This window comes from Pleurodeles waltl, chromosome 6 (assembly GCF_031143425.1).
Source record: "Pleurodeles waltl isolate 20211129_DDA chromosome 6, aPleWal1.hap1.20221129, whole genome shotgun sequence".
In the NCBI taxonomy this organism is placed as follows: domain Eukaryota; kingdom Metazoa; phylum Chordata; class Amphibia; order Caudata; family Salamandridae; genus Pleurodeles; species Pleurodeles waltl.
Genome location: NC_090445.1, coordinates 46646700 through 46667098, shown reverse-complemented (window position 1 = coordinate 46667098; position 20399 = coordinate 46646700). Strand labels below are relative to the sequence as shown.

The window sequence follows — 20399 nt, the reverse complement described above, 5'->3', positions numbered from 1 at the left end:
AGGATTTGCTGGAGAGATGGGGCTTCGTGATCTATGAACTGAAGTTATTGCTCAGTCCGGAGCAGATGACAACCTTCCTCAGGTTTGTGATTGACTCCCGAACATCCTACACCGCTCAGATTCCACTCACCCGACGAGGTCAAGAAGAAGTTCAGAAGATGGCTAGATTACATTGAGGCCTAGCACTGACAGGTCATATTTGGTTCCAGCTCCGAACTGGTTAGCGAGTCCGACGTCAGTCTCTCCGGTTGGAGAGCCAGCTGAGGAGCTGTGCCCACGTGAGGAAAGGGGTCTTCAGATAAACAGTCTATGCACATAAACTCTCTGGAACGTCTGGCGGGCTGTTTTGCGATCTGTCATTGGACAAAGGACAGGGTCAATTGCTTGGTTCTCCTGAAGATGGGCAACGTTTTGGCGGTAAAGTACATCAACTGCCTTGGGGCGCCCTGTTTTAAATTGTTGGTGGAACTGGCAAACCAATTCAGGCAGTATTGTCTGGACCAGGAGATTTCTGTGACAGTGGAATATCTCCTGGGGCGATCCAACGAGGTGGAGAGCTGGCACTCAAGGCATCTTCTGGACCTCAGTGCATGGCAGCCCCACCCAAAGGTGTTTGTGATGATTCAGAGGCTGTGGGGTCCTTTTTGGTGGATATGTTTGCCTCTTGTCTTGATTGTCACTTGTGTCAGTTTTGTGGTTGGAAGCCAGAACCACAGGCTGAGACAGATGCTTTCCTGAAGGACTGAAGTGCGGAGACAGGCTACGTGTTCCCTCAATTCGCAATGTTGATGAGGTTAGCGGCCCAGGTACGCAGACAGAACGAGTCGCTGTTGGTGATCTCGCCGTTTTGGAGGTCTCAAGCATGGTGTCCAGTGATGATGGAACTTTCTTGGGGTTTTCCAATCACTCTTCCCCGGACACAGGCTATCCTTCAGGATCCCCAGGGGAATCATCACTGACTGCATGGGTCTGGAGGATCAATTAACTCTCATGGCATGGAGGATTACCAGAGTAGGTCAAAGAATCGAGGACTTTTAGAAGTGGCTCAGGGTCTCCTGTCCAAAGCCTGGGCAGATGGGACAAGTCCGCTTGGGGCCGGTGGTTAGGCTGGAGTTTGCAAAAGGGCACTGATCCTTTGGAATCCGGAATCATTCATGTCTTGAATGTCTTTAATTTTTTGTCATCCCTGCTTTTGGAGGAGATGGCATACAGGTCAGTAAACATTTTTCGGTAGGCCAATTCTGCAGGCCATCTGCCCATAGAAGGTCTTTAAGTGGGGGAACACCCGTTGGGTGAGGAAACTGATGAGAGGATTGCAGGTTTCTGTTCCTCCTGAGCCCGGTATTCATCCTTATGGGTTGTAATTAAGGTTCTTAATCTGCTTCTGTTTTGGCCGCAGAATAAATATTTAACCAGAAAACAGTTATCAGGTAAGTTCACAATGTTATTGTGTTTAGTTTCCTACAGACGAGAGTCTGATGTCAGGGTGCTGGATATTTCAGGGAGAGTTTTCACCCCTGAGGGTGTAATGTTCCATGTCTCTAGGTGGACAAAATGTCATTCTAGATTGTTTTCCCTCCCTTCTTTTTCTCAGAAGCCTAAGTTATATATTGTTTGATGAGTCAAGGCTTACGAAGTGGCCACGGAGAAGCTTCATCCAGCTTGGGAGCGACAATTGTTGATTGCTTTACGTAAACCATTCAACGCGGTGTCATCCCCCACCACTGCACACTGGATGAAGGGTATACTTCAAGAAGCCGGAATTGACATTTCCATGTTTGGACCACATTCGGCGAGCGGTGCTATGGCTTCAAAGGATTTCGCGTTAGGTGCTCATCTAAAGGACATCTTGAACGCGGCTGACTGGTCTTCAGACTCAACATTCAAGACATTCTATTTCTAACCAGTAGTTCACATGGCATCCCTGGTAATGGACATGCTTTGAACAAGCATAATCCGAGCCTTCGGTCTTGACATACAATGAAAAATATCCTAGCTATCATAACGGAAAGTTTCAATTCTATTAAGGACACGGGAAGAGGATTATTCCTTCCCGTATAAATTGTTTATATTCCCACCCTTTTCTCCAGGAGTAATATCTCATGTGGGAAAGGGGAATACTCGTTTAAGTTAAAAGGAATGGTTTCTTACCTGTAACTCCAGTTCTCTCGTAGGGGTATCTCCATGATAGTCATAAGCACTGAATAGTTCCGCGCACCTGCGGGGACCCCGGAGCACTGTTCTGTAAAGTATTCTTAAGTGTAGATGTTAGCCTTTCTTGAAAAAAGGCCTGTTAAACCACTTAAGAATATCAATGTGCAGCCTAGGTGAAAAGCTACACAGGCCAAATTGTTTATTCTTGAGGTTGGAAAGAAAGACAGCTGTAGTATAGATACACCTTTAAAAACATATTTATTCTAGAAATGTAATAAAAAATATATTCTCAAACTTTATTTACACCTCCAAATGAGAATAAAACAATGCAGGGCAGTGTAGCCCATAGGCTGTCATTATACAGGATGTAAACAGAGCTGTGCCTTTAAGAAAGGAAAGTCTTCCTGTATCCCATCATGCACAGCAAAAGGCAGTTGCCTCAGTTCTTTTTTGTAGGCTTGTAACATGACATGAAGAAACATGAACATTCTTTGTATTAACAACATCGTTATCATTATTGCAAATTTTCTTATGTCAACTCCACCGGGGAGGAGGGAGGGTTGCTTATTACTATCATGGAAATACCCCTACGAGAGAACTGGAGTTACAGGTAAGAAACCATTCCTTCTCTCGTAGGGGATTTCCATGTATAGTCATAAGCACTGAATAGATTAGCAAGCCCATCCCCATAACCGCGGTGGAGTAGACAGAGCAATACTAAAACCATAAATTATGCAAATAAATTCTTGAGAGAGGCCTATCCGACCTGCGCATCTGCCCTAGCATCTGAATCAAGGCAGTAATGCTTAGTAAAGGTATGGACAGATTTCCAGGTAGCTGCTTTGCATATTTCTGTCAAAGGAATATTTCTCATCAAGGCAGCAGTCGCTGCCTTCCCTCTAGTGGAATGGGCTTTTGGCCTGCCATCAAGAGATTTATTTGCTAACTGATAACAGAATACGATACATGAGACAATCCACCTGGATAAGGATTGTTTGGAAGTGGATAAACCTGTTCTAACTGGGCCACAGTTAATAAACAGCTGCTGTGATTTGCGCAAGCATTTTGTTCTGTCCAAGTAAAATTTTAAAACCCTCTTTACGGCGAGAGAATGTAGGGTTCTCTCGGCAGGGGTAGATGGATTTTGGAAGAAAGTTGGTAATGAAATGGTTTGGTTCACATGGAAGTCTGAAACGACTTTAGGTAAAAATTTTGGATGTGTCCTCATAACTACTTTCGAAGAATGAAAAACCGTATAAGGTTCTTGTGCGCAAAGGGCCTGGATCTCACTGACCCTACGAGCTGATGTGATTGCGACCAGAAAAGCAGTTTTCCAAGTAAAATGTTGGAGTGATGCTTTATGTATTGGTTCAAAAGAATGTAGCATCAGACGCGAAAGGACAATATTCAGTTCCCATGGAGGAGATGGCCTTCTAATGGAAGGAAAGACCTTTTTCAAACCCTCCAGGAAGTCTTTTATGATTGGAATTCTAAAGAAAGAGGATTGGGAAGGGCTCTTTCTATATGCCGTTAGAGCCGCCAGGTGTACTTTTATTGATGACAATTGCAATCCAGAATTTGACAAACTTAATAAGTATGGCAGAATAGTCTCCTCTCCGCAGGATATTGGTTCGACATTATTGTCCAAGCACCACACGCAGAACCTTTTCCATTTGCAGGCATAAGCTGTTCTTGTGGAGGGGCACTTTGCCTCCCTTAGAATCTCCATGCAGTCCTGAGGTAGGTTCAGGTGACCATTTTGTACTAACTCAGGAGCCATGCTGCCAAATTCAACGATGAGGTTGGGATGAGTTATCTGGCCTCGGAACTTCATGAGAAGGTCTGGGTGACAAGGCAGCCTGATGTGTGGTTTGAGTGACCGGTGAAGGAGGTCTGGAAACCACCAATGGTGTGGCCATTCTGAGGCAATGAGAATCATTTTGGAGTGAGCATTGGACAGCTTCAGGAGGACTGCCGGTATCAGGGGAAGCGGTGGAAAGGCATAAAGAAATGCTCCTGACCAGTTTATCCACAGGGCATTCCCCAGCGTTCCTGGATGGTAGTATCTGGAGGTGAAGTTTTGGCATTTTTTTGTTTTCTGGGGTTGCGAATAGGTCTATAGAGGGGGTACCCCACATGGCAAAAATGGAACGGACGTCGTCGTCGTGCAAAACCCATTTGTGGTTTTTTGTCCATTGCGCGGCTGAGGGCATCTGCTTTAACATTCTGTATGCCCGGAAGGTGAGCTGCCACTAGCGAGAGGTTCCTGGCTAGAAGTCCGTGCCAGATTGTTGGAGCCTCTGTCGACAGAGTCTTGGATCTGGTGCCTCCTTGTTTGTTTAAATAATACATAGTGGCCATGTTGTCCGTCTGGAGAAGCAGAGTTTTCGTCTTCAGTAATGGGAGGAAGGCCTTGAGCTGGAGATGGACTTCGCGAAGCTCCAAAAGGTTGATGTGATACAGTCGCTCTCTCTGTGACCACGTGCCTTGGACTCGAAGGTGATCCATATGCGCTCCCCATCCGAGCAGCGATGCGTCTGTGACAATGGTTTGAGTTGGCGGCTGTTGTTGCAATGGAATCCCCTCTAGAAGATTGTTCGGCGCACACCACCACTTGAGGGATTGTATGGCGTGGGGAGAAAGAAGGACACTGTTCTCCCAATCGTCCACTAGTTGACACCATTGATCCTCCAGACATTCCTGTAAGGGTCTCATATGGAGGCGAGCATTGGGAATGAGGTAGATGCAAGACGCCATCGAGCCCAGGAGAGAGGATATCGTTCTTGCAGTGGTCTGAGGTGTTTTCTTGAGCTGCTGGCACTTTTGGAGGATTGATAATCGTCGTTCCTCCGAAGGAAACACCTTTCCTTGCTTGGTATCTATGATGGCAGCTAAGTAATGCAGCCTCTGAACAGGTGTTGCTGTGGATTTGGAGGTGGCGAGGAGGAAGACGGAGATGTAGAATGCAACTTTTTAGCAGCCACTATAACTACTGAGTCAGGCACCGGATCCGACCTCAGAAATAAAGATTCCTGCTCCGGAGGACGATATTTCTTTATAAGCTTGGAAGGAGCAGTTTTGGCTGTGGACGGTGTTAAAAATATGTCCATTGCCGATTCAAGTAGCCCTGGAACCAGCGGTAGTAATGGTCTTGAAGGTGAACGCTGGTGTAATGTCTCGAAAATAACAGAGGTTGTTGGAGCGGGTACTGCCAGCGGGATGTTTAATTTGGTAGCACCGCGAACTAGGACCTCTTGGAAGGTGTTCACGTCGTCTATGGGAGAGACTCTCGGAGACGGTGAGTCAGATAGAGTCGGAGAGTAATCCCTTGTGGATGAGGAGGAATGTCTGTGGTGGGAACGAGGAGATCTTTGAACCGATTCACGTCGACAATGGTGTCGAGAGGAAGAAGAGCGTCTCGAAGCGTGTCGGGAATATCTTGTGGATTCAGTTGGAGTCACTGGAGCGGACTCTGAAGGAGGAGCCGGCGGAGGAGCTGTAGGTGCCAGAGGTGTCTGTGGTAGGGGTGACGGCTGAGGTGAAGCTGGTAGAAGAACGAGAGAAGCCGAGGATTCTGAGGTGGTATAAACCCTCCTTGGCCTCTGAGTGCCTCCTCGACGTCGACACACCTCAACGTTGAAGTACGATGACGACGAGTACCTCTCGGCGTTGACTCCTCTCGTCGCTGAGAGCCCCTCGACGGTGATCTCCCTCGACGTCGATGGGATGACAGCGAACGTCTTCGACGACGAGTACTGTCCACCGACGTCGATCGTCCCTGTCGCGTCGACGGCGACCTGGACCAAGACCTTCTTGACGGCGAGTGTCTACGCCGTCTCGACGGCGATGCGGCTGTCGACATCGAGCGATGTCTCTTCTTCGACGGTGAGCCGGTCCTCGACGGCGAGCATGTTGGCGCCGTTCCCGGTCTCGACGTTGATGCTCTCGACGTCGTCGGAGACCTATGGCGTTTGTGAGCAGGTCTGGCAGCTGCTCCAGAGGACACAGTGAGAGCCCTGGTAGAAGACTGACCTTCTCCTCGCTCTGTGGCAGATTGCCCTCTTCTTCTCCTGTCCTCTCTTGCCTGAAGCCAAATTTCCTCCCGGTCACGAAGAGTTCTTCTGGAGAAAGTTTTGCAAATGTCACAGGCATCAGGTTTGTGACTTGATGGTAGGCAAATAATGCAGACCTGGTGTGGGTCTGTTTTGGCCTTTTTCCTGCCACAGCTAGGGCACTTGTCAAAAAGAGAAGGCATTCTAAAGACAGAAAAACTTTAAATTTCTGTCAGAATTTGACAGGAAAGGCTAGAAAATGTTCACTCCAGATGAAAAACGTCGAGTGAAACTGAAATCCAAAGGATTTCAATTGAATTTTTGTCAAAAAAAGCTTTGTAAGGTAGAGCTCAATGCTTCAGGGTCCTATCAGAAGGAGCCGGAAAAAAGAACTGAGGCAACTGCCTTTTGCTGTGCATGATGGGATACAGGAAGACTTTCCTTTCTTAAAGGCACAGCTCTATTTACATCCTGTTTAATGGCAGCCTATGGGCTACACTGCCCTGCATTGTTTTATTCTCATTTGGAGGTGTAAATAAAGTTTGAGAATATATTTTTTATTACATTTCTAGAATAAATATGTGTTTAAAGGTGTATCTATACTACAGCTGTCTTTCTTTCCAACCTCAAGAATAAACAATTTGGCCTGTGTAGCTTTTCACCTAGGCTGCACATTGATATTCTTAAGAGGTTTAAGAGGCCTTTTTTCAAGAAAGGCTAACATCTACATACATTACAGAACAGTGCTCCAGGGTCCCCGCAGGCGCGCAGAACTATTCAGTGCTTATGACTATACATGGAAATCCCCTACGAGAGAAGTATGTTTTTATATTCACTCTCTTAGCTGGGAGGTCGAATTGTTTGCTTAGTGATTGTTGCGAGTTGTACTGTTTTTATCCTATCTGCTACTTCAGACATGTTCTGTCACATCTAACAGTTGTGAGCACATTACAGGAGGCTTCCAAGCACGAGTGATTGGGTGATTTGACTGCTTGTCAACTTGAACGGATTCTGTTGCACGAAGAAAGAGGGGTCATGAATAGAGTTGTGTTATGTTATGTGATTGGTTATTCTGTTTTGCTTTCCCTGTGTGTTCTAGGAAAGGTAGTTGTTCTCCATATGAGGCTGCTGTGGTAAAGCACAAGAAAGATGAGCAGAATCTTTGCCTTTGTGTCCATAATAGAGCTGAAACTTTCTGTTAAGATAGCTAGGACATTTTCCATTATTCTTGAAGTCTAACAGAGAGGTGGGGCTTTAGCGTTCGAGTTACATCAAGCAATCATCCATTACCTGCCACTCCCTGAAGCAGTGAACTCGGGTGCTATTCACTTGCCCCCCCCCCCAGGGTCCAGATGTTCTGCAGATGAGCCCAAAGCCATGCAGTGCGTGATGATCTCAGTTACCCTCATTTAGTTCTCTCAACACATCACAGCTCTGGTACTTCTGGGCCCCTGGTGCGTGGTACTTGCCACTTACTGCATAAGAGGTGAGTGAGGTGTATAAGAAAAGGCGCAAAATCATCTGGGCACCCCACATGGTACAAAATTCCTAAAGAAGACCTCTGGGCAGAACGATTTAACCTCTTATGGCAGGCGCTTCAAGATTTCTTCAGGTCGTCTTGTTCACAGCAGCACTGGGTTTTATTTCTCACCCAGTGCGGGCAACTAGGTCAATTTTGAGAAACTAACGTGGTACATGGCTGTACTTTTATATAAAAATATATAAAAAATATAAATGTCCCTATTACCACTTTATTAAAGTGGTAGTAGGTAGAGACCTACTACTTTCTTATATCTAAGGCCATAACACTGAACACAGCCAAAGTGTAGTTAAGAAATATGGCTGCCTTTCAATTTTCAAAAAACAGCCATCAGCCAATTATATACCGGCTTGTCACAGCCATGTACCATGGTATAGTGCAAAGTTATCACGAGACACCATGGCCCAAAACATAACTAAGGCCTAGTTGTATTATTGCATTACAGTATCCTTGTCACACTTATGGTGTACATGGTCAATGCAATACTTAAGTCAGATTTACGTAGGAACGCAATACCACCATGCTTGAGAACATATATATGTATGTATAGGTTATTTTTGTTAGTAAGGGCATCCCTGCTGAGCTGCTAACAGACAATGGGAGTGTGTTAGTTTCTCAAGAGAAAGACGCATTTCTTGATTAGTCCGATATTACGCACATGAGAACTTCACTTTACCATACCAAAAGCAATAGTGTGGTTGTGAGGTTTAATCAGGCTATAAAAGACCAAATGCAACTGGAATTAGTTGATGGAAAAAGATAGATTGAAGCCATAACAGAAATGTTGTGGGCAATTTGCGATACGCCACATGTGAGTATTAGTTTTTCACCTTTTGTGTAGTTACGGGGGTAGAGATGTTGGAACAAAATTTAATATTGAATGGAAAAAGCGTGAAAGTGAAGATAAAGTGATATTGGGGTGAGTGTGTGATACGAGATGCAGTGTGCACAACAAGAATTGTGGTGTTCCATTTAAAGTCATTAGTCTAGAAGTGAGAGTTGGTGCGTAAGTGTGGCAGAACGTTGAGTGCTCCTAGAAGAGTGATTAAAGTGAAGGATCATGTAGTTTAGTTGGCTGATGGAAAGGTTTGGAGCAAAAGCTAAGTGTTTGTCTTGCCAGGGATGGTTGTTGATGATGTGTGTGAATGTTTGGGCTGTGATACTGAAACTTTGGCAGAATTTAACTGGTTGACACGGTGGTCTCAACAACCTGTGCATATACATGACTTTCCTAGGTATTGTGATGAGTAAATAGCAAGAAAACAGGGGAGGCTAGTATAAGATTTTCCCAGGTATCCGAATTTGTATGCAACAAAAATACCATGGTGGTATTTCAGCATTGTATTTTAATTAGGGTTGTTGTAAGTTTACTTTCAGATTGTGTGGTGTTTACATGTGCTGGGGGCAAAAAGGGGGATGTGTTGTTGTGATACTAACATAGTTCGGACTTGGAAAGTAGAATTAAACAATAGGGGAGAAGGCTAATGGCCCTGGAGACTGGAAGTTGCTGCTGGGTCAGGGAAGCATCTATGCCCAAAGCTTTCCCTAATGCTTTCAACTGCACCATGTGTGGTTTTGTCCCTACACAATCCCAACTCCATCTCGAGCAGTCCTAGCTATGCCTGCAGTAGCTAAAGTCATTCAGTGCCCTGGACTTTTTCCATCTACTAGAAAATGTACTGTATGGTTAATGGACAGATTCCATAAAAAAGACAAACAAATTTTATCACGTTTAAGGTCACCCAAAATAAATCTACACCCTCTAAACTTGTGGTGCATTTCACTCCTAAGCCGTTATTTTAAGGAAAAGGCTTTAGTGATCCAGGATTTCGTCATCAGCAAGTCAGCAACTCATCTTTCAGTGCTTAAGAGATTTTTTGTTACCTATTTTTATGGATTATCTGTTTTGCTCTTAAGCTGTTGTTTTTGTGGTCATTTACTTTCTAAAAGTAGTAATATATAATTCCTGGATGCGAGCACCAATCTATCTTTGCAAGCTTTTGAGTGTACATTGTATTTAAAGCTTTTATTTAAGTTAGCACTTGAGAGGCGAGACCATGGAGGTGGAATTTTATCTAGAAACAAAATGGAGGAAAGATTGCTAGCGGTGTAACAGGGCCCTGCCTCCAAGCCTTGACTTTGGGGTGACTGTGGCGCACCTGGGTGCGCTTGCTTCAAGTCCATGCTTATTGAGAGATGGTTATGAGTTACCCAAAAAAGAATCCGAGTCTTCCAACTCAACTTGTCTTGAGATGAAAAAGAGGAAGAGCTGTGCTACAACAATGTAGAACATACAGGTGCCACTCTGCACTGACTGATAACAGCGGTAATAAGATTCAGGTCAGGTCATTTTAAACATCCGTGAAGTGCAATTAAAAATGTTGGTCTTTCCCTGGCAACAGTGCCTGACAGAGCAAGTGTACACAAACAAATGCAAAACTATGCAAACCGCTGAGAAGTTTTTGAAAAGAGCCAACAACGTACAGTGCCAATATCTAGCACAGTCTCAAATATCCTCATTCAAAACTGTTTCATCGAAGGAACACGTAAATATTTTCAACCAAAAAGTATGAGAGTTGAATGATTCTTCCAACCCAGATAATGGCTTAAACTTCATTTTAATTCCAGTTTTACAGAAAAGACAAAAAATGTTGCCTTTACAAAGGAGGCCTCAATTCACATTTTAAGAAAGTGATTTGTATTTGAAATAACTTTTTTTCTATTAAATCATACACGGGCGGAGCTGTTTAATGTTTATAGAAGATTAATAAACGTCCTTATACAGAACTTGTCTTTCACATTGTCTGCCAGTAATAGTTCAAACGCAGATTCTCTGGATCAGAATGACCAGGCCATGAAGGCTTCACGGAAAGTGCTTCTTTGAAACACTGTTCTCGCCTCACAGCTCTCGTGTTTCATTTTCAATGGTGTCTCCGTCTTGCCAAGTGACTACTATCAGAGCCCACTGCTGGCAGGACAGTGCACAGCATCCCTCCCATCAGGGCCGGCTTTTGGGCGGTGATACTGCACCAGGGTCTGACCTCAGGGGGGCGCTGTGTTTAGCAATAACTTCCGAAACTTGCGATGTAAAAGCACCTGCTGAAAAGTTCCTTGTGCGTTTAGCCTTCAAGAAACAACTAAAATGTCAAGATGCCTCTTGTGTTAATGTTCCTGCTAAAGAGGGAGATCAGAGTTTTCTCTCAACATAAAGTAGCATAGAAGGTTAATATGCCTGCTGCAAAAAATAGAACTATGGGGCATATTTAAGAAAAGTGGGGCTGCACACAGTGCTGTGCCACTTTTCTTGCACCCCTTAGCACCCCCCCAACGCCACCATGTGTGCGTCATATTTAAAATACAGCGCACCCTGGTGGTAGTTAGGGGACTAGCGTCAGAATTTGTTATGCTAGTCCGGCGCTTTGCAGGATTATGACGCTAATCTTGCAAAGCACTCAGAGGCCCATTGTAACCAATGGAAGCCTCCTTTTAATGCCTGCTCTGAGCAGGCGTTAAAAGTGCCAGAAAAAAATGAAGCAAATAAATCTGACAGATTTCTTTGCGTCATTTTTTAGCCCTCCCCTAACGGGGGTATGCCCCCTTTGCATACATTATGCCTGGCGCAGGCATAATGTTGCGCAAAGGGTTACAAAGTGGCACAATGCATGCATTGCACCTCTTTGCAAATATGTCGCAGCGTTTTTGGCCATCTAACGCCACATTAGTGTAAAAAAATGACACTAATGCGGCGTTAGAATGGCACTAGGGGCTCTTAAATATGCCCCTATGGCAGTGCTTAATTTGTGCTTGTTGTTTCCAGTGCGGAGCACCAGCACTTATTTTTTACGGCGGGCGCTTATTTTTCTGCCTCAATCATTTACTGTGAGAAAAAGACACATATGGGAAAGACGGAGGAAGAGAAAAATGAAAAAGCAGAAATCCGCAAGAGTGAGCTGAAGGGTCAGGGAGTAGCTGTAAATAGATTGAAGAGGCCCGAGATGGCTTAAGGATTACGCTGCCTCTATATTCTGTGTTCACACATTTAATTGCAGCATGTTTAAGAGGAGGGCTTTGGGCACTGGCACCTTTTTATTTACAAATTAAGCACTCCCTTAGGGGCATATTTGAAAAAAGTGGCGCTGTACACAGTGCTGCACCACTTTTCTTGCACCCCTTAGTGCTCCTCTAACGCCACCATGTGTGCGCTGTATTTAAAATACGGCGCAAAAGGCGGTAGTTAGGGGACTAGTGTCAGAATGTTTTACGCTAGTCCAGGGCTTTGCAGGATTAGCATGAAAAATGTTGATGCTAATCCTGCAAAGCACCCAGAGGCCCATTGTAACCAACAGAAGCCTGCTTTTAATGCCTGCTCTGAGCAGGAGTTAAAAGTGCCGGAAAAAAATGATGCAAAGAAATCTGTCAGATTTCTTGCAAGTTTTTTTTGTGCCCCCACCCCCTAACGGGGGAATGCCACCTTTGCATACATTATGCCTGGTGCAGGCATAATGTAGCGCAAAGGGATACAAAGTGGCGCAATGCATGCATTGCGGCACTTTGTAAATAGGGTGCAGCGTTTTTGGTCCTCTAACGCCACATTAGTATAAAAAAAAATGACGCTAATGTGGCATTAGAATGGTTCTAGGGGCTCTTAAATATGCCCCTATATTTTATGTGGCTAGCTGAGTGGATTAGTAAAGCCAGCCTTTACAAGTGCTTTAAAAACACATGAATATATGTGAAAAGGGAGCGATGAGATGAGGGGCACATTTGCCGGGTTGTAGTGAGTGAAACCGAGGAGGAGGTCATTGGATGGGGGCTCCACAATAAACTGTCGCACAGGGCGCCACCAGTCCTAAAGCCGGCCCTGCCTCCCATATAGAATTAAGCGGGACAGACGAGTGACCACAGAACACCGTAATCAGCTGTTTGAAGGGAATCATCCCTGAGAGGTATCAACAACTAAACGGGAGTAGAATGACTTGTCTTACGTAGAAACCACCAAGTACTTTTGGCTCAAGCTAAAAATAAAAAATAAAAAAAAAAGACTGCTCTTTAAAAATGACCAAGGCTGCAGGTCACAGGCAACAAGCAAATATAAAAGGTCCCTCGTTGTGAGGGCCATATAATAAGGATATGGTGTGAGGGAAAGAAAGAGTACAATAATACCGCGACAAGCATCCACACACAGAAAAGTAAGCTGCTAAGACTTAAACGGATCCAGATTCTCACAGCCACCTTCAAGAACTTAGAGATGTTTCTCCCTTGACCACTTGCACCCTAGCAGGGTGTAACTGGCTAGCCTGGGTGTCTTTGTAATTTTGTCTTAATGTTCAGTGGGAAATAAAATGTCTTATGTTGTTAAACTGTGCAGGGCTCCACTAGTCTCCAGGTGTGTCTGTGGATCAGAGTCTAATCCCTCTGGTCAGCCAGTTTTGCGCTGAAATAAACTTACTGGAGAAGACGCAGCCCTGAGCATTGGCAGTAAAGGAAGGAAATGCAATACAGAAAATAATGTATCAGAAAATGTCAAGAGAAGGCCCAGCACAAGCCCAAGCCTTGCTTGTAGGTTTTTGGAGAGAACTGGTCTCACAGCTTGGTTGGCTGCACCAGCTGGACTAGGCACATGCTTTTCCACTTCAATGAAAATAGTTGTGTCCTTATTGGAATGAAACCATGTTTGTATTTACGGCTTTGTTCAACAGTAGGAAGCCGTGGGATAAAACGGAGGTTCTATTTGTAATGAGATGAAAGATTGACTGTTGCCTTCGACAAGCGCCAAGTGTGATCATACAGACTGCTCCACAATGCAGGCGCTGCACACCCCCACCAAGGTGGTTCCAGGACTAGCTCACCTGAAAAGTCATCTGCACCGAGCTGGTTCCAGGAATAACTGTGGGAGCCAGAGTCCAGCCCAAGCTCCATGCTGCTGTCGAACTGTGGGAAAAGAGAATACATTAAAGGGAGAAAGAGGGCAATATATGAAATCAAACAACAGAACACATCATGCCAGACAGGTGAGGAAGGCATGAGGCCTATGGATACAACAGGTACAAGATACGGACAAGAGAGGCAAAAGAGAGACAATAGATGGGCAAAGTAGGCGACAAAGCGATCAGGAAGAGTCCAACAGTATGAGAAGTGGCTGGGCTTTAACGGGAGCCCTATACTGTATAGGACAATTCAAAAGATGAGCCTGAAGGCCATAAGAAAATATATGAGGATATAAACTTTACCTCGGAAGGAAGGAAGGAGGTAACAAAGAAATGGAAAAAGGGAGGCAAGAAGGAAAGAGGTATGGAAGGAGGGAGATAGACATATGGATATAGGGAAGGAAACTAGAGTGAAGAAAAACAGGTTAGGAAGAAAGGGGATTGAGATGGAAGGGAGAGAAGGGAAAGAAAAAGAGGAGGGACACAACTAAAGAAGAAGAGGAGAGGGGAGGCTAAAGACAATTGGAGGAATGCCCAAGGTACAGAAAAAGCCCTGGAAATGGTTAAACAGGAATGGGGTTCCCTTCCTCACCCAAATGAGGCTGGCGTCTGCCTCCACCTCTCCTCCATGCCCCATCTTTAAGAGACACCAAAATGCACACTGATCCCCTCTACACATTCAGCTTGACTACAAATCCAGGCCGCAAACCCAACTCCCATGGAGTCAGAAATCTGCCAAGGTGCCCTAGATCATTCAATTAATCCGTTCTACTCTAAAGCACAACACCGTCACAGACAAGCAAGGATTGCTGCACTGTAAACAGATGGCTTATGACAATGTCCCTGCTGCTCACCCTCCTACATTGATGACTGTGCCCTTCTCTCCTCTACTCCCTTTAGGAAATAGCTATTCCCCCCTCTACACCACCACTGGTCCACTTTTAGAATGGACGTAGTCCCACTGTCAGATGAGTGTGCACCCTCTGCAGATCAATGTTCCCTTACAAAAGATGTCTGTGCCGTGCCGTGTAAAGTGCATATTTTAATGGAGACAGGGTGTGCAAGGGATAGGGAGATGGTGCATGTACTAGGAATTCTCACCAGAGGGTCCACATCAAAGCATCGAAAGAGATCCCCATGTTCCTCGCCAGTCTCCATATAGTTGTACATGCTGGCATCTGCAAAAGGTAGAAAAAAGTAGTGTGGTTAGAAAGTGCAGGCCTCGGAGAGTAGGGTGGGTGACAAGAGTACAACACTTCAGGTCAACAACAAATTGAGATATACTTTGCAGGCCATAGGAGCAAACTCTACCAGGAGGAATCTTCTTTCAAAATCAGAGCCACTCTCCAAACCTAGAAAAGATCTGCTCTACCAGAGGGAATCCTCTGCTTCAAGACCAATGTCACTTACACAGCATCACTCTCCAAACCTAGGAACTCACAATGTGCTGGAGGTGAGTCACCTTCCCGAGTATCCTCACGCAGTCTGGAGACTCCACGTGTAGGAGGAATGTGACTGACCTATGTCACCTGGTAGGACTACCCCACCCTAGAGCCTGACCAGATAGGTTAAATGCGGAACAAAGTGCACAACCAGTTAACTGGCCTCCCTTCTCACTGGCTGCCTTCTGGAACTATACCTGCTACCCTCCCGGTGGGAGACCTTTACTTTCATGACCTATGCCACTTACACAGCACCGTTCTTCAAACCTAGGAAAGATCTGGTCTACCAGAGGGAATCCTCTGCTTTCAAGACCAATACAACTTACACAACACTACTCTCCAAACCTAGGAAATATCTGGTCTACGAGCACTGGTCTCCAACCCCAGGAATGATCAAGCCTATATCCTCTGCTGCCATTTACACCACATAATTTGGAAAACCAAGATCGACTCCACTTGAATTGTGGTCAGATAATTGGCGAATCCCAACATCACATGAGAAAGAGTCAAGAAAGGTGGACATGACCTCTTAATTTGTCTTGTACAGTGACTCTTCAGTCTTATTCTGATAACTATAAATTGTACCTGAAATTGCATCTTGGGGCGTACACAGGAGGCTGATAATTTCAGTGAAGGGGCTTTACTGATACATCATGGGTCAGAATTGGTACTGGAGTAATACGCAAGAAGAGGGTTTACCAATACAGGGATCTGGACGGTCTGTGGCAAAAGTTCAGATTAATGCTGGAATAATACAGGCTTTGTAGAACAGACAAATGTTCATGCTAATCCAGAATTTATTCATCCCAAAATGCAAAGGAGCACTATAGTAAATCTACTGTCAAAACTTACAACTGAAACGTTTTTTTATCCACTTCAAAAATATCCCTGCATGTAAACGTAGTGATGTTTAATGTCAAAGCGCACAAAAAAATTGAATTATTTTAGCATCACTTTTCCACTAGTGATAATAGCAGCTATCAGCATCCTGAAACAACTCACTTTGTTAATAATTCTGTCATGGTCCATGATCCATATGGTTCTGCATAAACCCTACAACCCCAATGTAACTATTTTTAATGTCTTGCATGATAATTAATGTGGCCTTGCAAAAACCCACCCTCAGAGACCACAATAAAGACAAGACAGAACACGGTTTCGTGGAGAAGGACTCAGGCGAGGTCAGCCCATCTCTTTTGTGAGCTGTGGATAAAACGATGCTCAGAGGAGACCTAATCTCCCATATGGCCACATTTGAATGCCTGGCCAAATAATCAAGCGCTGACCTGGAACAGCGTCTCTCTCAGGCTGAGTGAGTTCCCCCAGAACCAAGAAGGAACTGCTTTGAATCAGTGGCGAATTGGAACACTTACAAATAAAGGATGCAGCAAAGAAACTCATATTAACCAAACCTATTATGAATAGGGCAACAAAGCCCGGGCTATTAGCCTAAAAATTCTGCCAGACTGCCACAAGAAATCATGTCAAATCTCTAAAATCTGAAGATGGTTGTTTAGTCCAGGAGACAGCAAAGATCTAGCATGTTTTTATAGCTACTATTCTGCCCTATTCTAGTGCCAGGATCTTAACACATTGTCCCAAGACAAGTATCTTTGAAATGATATCGCCCCACCCTCCCCTGCTCCCCCTCTTCCCCCCAGACTTGGAAAACAATTTCCGCTCCTTAGAAGATGATACTTTCACAGATAAGGTATACGAGGCAATAAAACACTTGCCCTCAAAGAAATCCATAGGGCCTGATGGATTCACGGCCACTTTCTACAAAGCATATGCAGTCTATTGGTCACACCCCTGGCAAAAGTGTTCAACCACTTTCTGATGACAGGGGAGGTGACAAATACAATAGAAGAACTCCACCTTCTTCACCTTCTCAAACCAGGCAAAGGATCTCTTAGAGGGCACATCTTACAGGCCAATAGGCCTTCTTAATTGTAACATAAAAATATTTTCGTCCATACTGGTCCAGCTCCTCTATCATCTATGGTCCTGCCTCATTTGCCCCTACCAATCAGGCTTTATTAAAAAACCCCAGGCCAATGATAATACCTGGCTTGCAATCATCTTATTGAAACCAGCTAAGAGATGAAACCAGCTAATGGCTCTCCCCTCTATCGACGCGGAAAAAGCTTTTGATAGAGTAGACTGGTCATACCTAACCAAGCTACTTGACAGGAGCCACATAAGCCAAAAATGAAAGCATTTATCCTTGCAAACCACCAACTACTGTGCGCCAAACTCAGCAGTGTTTCCCTTATCTAGAGGAACGAGACAGGGATGCCCTCTCGCCCCACTGATATCTGCACTAACAATGGAACTCCTAGTGGTTAACATTACCGGCAATCCCAATATCCATGGCCTGAGAGTGGTGATAAGGAATATAAAACGGCCCTATTTGAGGATGATATCCTCTGCTTTAGGACCGAGCCTGACCAAGCAATTATGCCAGCACTGGAGTGCTTTGCACAGGTTTAAAATAAATTATTCCAAATCACAGGGCATGGGGGTGGTGGACCCACTGGAATCAATAGGAGCACCACTCAAACAAGGCGGCTTCACATGGGCCCGTACATATGTAAAGTACTTGGGAATCATATTGCCGAACTGCGCAGTCACTATACAACAGCAATGGCCTTCACTGATGGGGCAAACTTGAGAGCTCATGGTTAGGCAGGCTAATTGGCCTGAAAATAAATTTTACGCCTTGTCTACAAACAATTCCCCTCCGAATATCCAGATCAACACAGGAACAAACTAGGCAAAAGATGCTAGATTTCATATGGCATGGCAAATCCCCCAGAGTTGCACTCAAGACTCTTTCATAACCCAAGACAGAGGGAGGTCTTGGTTTCCCCGATGTTATCACTTATATTAGTGCAGCACAGATATACCCAGTCCTAAACTGGAATTACAACCCAGCCCATAAACTCTGGATACAGGTAGAACAAATATTCTCGCCCATCCTCCACCTGAATAGGATCCCAAACCTTTCTCCCCACGACAAAGAATCTATTGTATCAATGGAAACAGATACTCAGCAGAAAATCCTTACCTACCTGCCCGTTCCCCGTTATACCACTGCTCAACAACCCTGACTCAAACCCCCACCCCTACCCCGGAAGGTCAGATGCAGGAGTTTGTTCCCGGAATCAAGGGTATTTCCCACTCTTAAAAGAATTTATTGATGATTAGGACTCACAACCATAGAATGTTATGGTCCAAAAGTTTGGGTTGGGCGGAAAGATCAGTTTAGGCTGACACAAGCTCTTCACGGAGTGTGAGGGAGGCACCTTCGAAATATGTTGTGTAGGGAGGAGACCCACATAGAATCCATTTTTAGCAACATTGTGAGGTACAAGGGCATCTCATGGCTCTATAGATATATGCTGGAACTCTACCCCCGCAAGCCGCATGCTTATACAACCAAATGAGAAAGAGATCTAGAGACTGACATCCCTGAAATCATGTGAAACCATCTTGCAAAAGAGCCACTAGTGCTGCTACTGGGATATCCTGGCGACCAGAGCTCCTAGCTTACGACCACCCCCTTGAAAAAACAAACTACCCACCTCCTGTTCGCCGCTCACCTAAGCATAACCCACATGTGTAAATCGCGAGCCTCCCCCATGCTTATTATGTGGTGAGGGAAGGTCTGGTCTATATATGGGATGGAGAAACTTGCGGCTATGATTCGGGCCCCTGTTCATCACTTATGTTAAAAGGGAAAACAGAGCGAGGGCACCGCCATGTTGATGTCCGAAACCATCCGCAGCTCAGGCTTCTGGGAAATCAAATCAAAAATTATTAAGCGCGCTACTCACCCGGAAGGGTCTCAAGGCGCTGGGGGGGGTTACCGTATTACTGTTCAAAATGCCATGTTTTTATGAGCTTTCTGAAAGTCAGGAGGTCCTGGGTCTTGTGTAGGTTGGTGGGGAGGGAGTTCCAGGTCTTGAAGGCGAGGTAGGAGAAGGAGGTGGTACTTTGGATGTGTGGGACTGTGGCAAGGGCGAGGTCAGCAGAGCAGAGGAGACGAGTGGGTGTGTGGAAGTTCACTCGTTTGTTGAGGTAGGCTGGTCCAGTGTTGTGGAGGGATTTGTGAGCGTGGATGAGGACTTTGAAGACTATCCTTTTTCTGATGGGCAGCCAGTGAAGGGATCGGAGGTGAACGGAGATGTGTTCGTGGCATGGGAGGGTGAGGATGAGACGTGTGGCTGCGTTCAGGATACGCTGGAGTTTCTGCTGAAGCTTGGCTGTGGTATCAGCGTAAAGGGCATTTCCGTAGTCTAATCTGCTGCTGATGAGTGCCTGGGTGACGGTTTTTCTGGTTTCTATGGGAATCCATTTGAAGGTCTTCCGTAGCATGGAAAGGGTGTTGAAATAGGCAGATGATATGGTACTGATTTGCTGGGCCATGGAAAGAGATGAGTCTAGGATGGTGTTGAGGTTGCGTGCGTGGGTGGAGGGTGTTGGGGGTGATCAGAGGGCGGTGGGCCACCAGAAGTCGTCCCATACCATCTTGTTGGGGCCGAAGATGATGATCTCTGTTTTGTTGGAGTTGAGTTTGAGGTGGCTTGCTGTCATCCATTTGGCGGTGTCGAGGAGTCCGGCGTGGAGGTTTGTCTTGGCGGTGGAAGGGTCCCTGGTGAGGGAGATGACGAGCTGGGTGTCTGCGTACGAGATGATGGTGATTCCGTGGGGGCGGAGGATGTTGGCGAGCGGGCCATGTAGATGTTGAACAGGGTAGGGCTGAGGGAGGACCCTTGGGGGACCCCGCAGATGATCTTGGTTGCTGGGGACTGGAAGGGTGGGAGGTGGACTTTCTGGGTTCTATCGGCGAGGAAGGAGGTGAGCCAGTCTAGGGCCTTGTGCCGGATTCCTGCGTCGGAAAGGCGTGCACGGAGGATTTGGTAGCAAACCGTGATGAAGGCTGCTGAGAGGTCCAGGAGGATGAGAGCGACGGTCTCGCCTTTCTCGGCTCTGGTTCTGATGTCGTCGGTGTAGGCGATGAGGGCGGTCTCAGTGCTATGGTTCTTGCGAAATCCAGACTGGGAGGCGTTGAGTGCATTGTTTTCCTCTAGAAAGTGAGACAGTTGGGCATTCACTATCTTCACAGCGACCTTGGCGGGGAAGGGGAGAAGAGAGATGGGGCAGTAGTTGGTGAGGTCTTCCGGGTCTGCTTTGGATTTTTTGAGGAGTGCGGTGACTTTGGCGTGCTTCCTGGTGTGTGGTAAGGTTGCGGCGTCGAAGGAGCTGTTGATTACGGAGC

The 20399-nt window shown here is 45.6% G+C and overlaps 1 protein-coding gene across 1 annotated transcript in view; it reads right to left on the bottom strand.

The window, feature by feature from the left end:
- Positions 1 to 20399, bottom strand: part of ATF6B (activating transcription factor 6 beta) — a 184931-nt gene that overhangs the window by 94626 nt on the left and 69906 nt on the right. The window contains exons 2-3 of the mRNA XM_069237233.1: positions 14775 to 14851; positions 13596 to 13677 (exon numbers count right to left, since the gene is read on the bottom strand). Of these exons, the coding sequence (XP_069093334.1) occupies positions 13596 to 13677; positions 14775 to 14851 (159 nt within the window). The remainder of the gene's footprint in view (positions 1 to 13595; positions 13678 to 14774; positions 14852 to 20399) is intronic.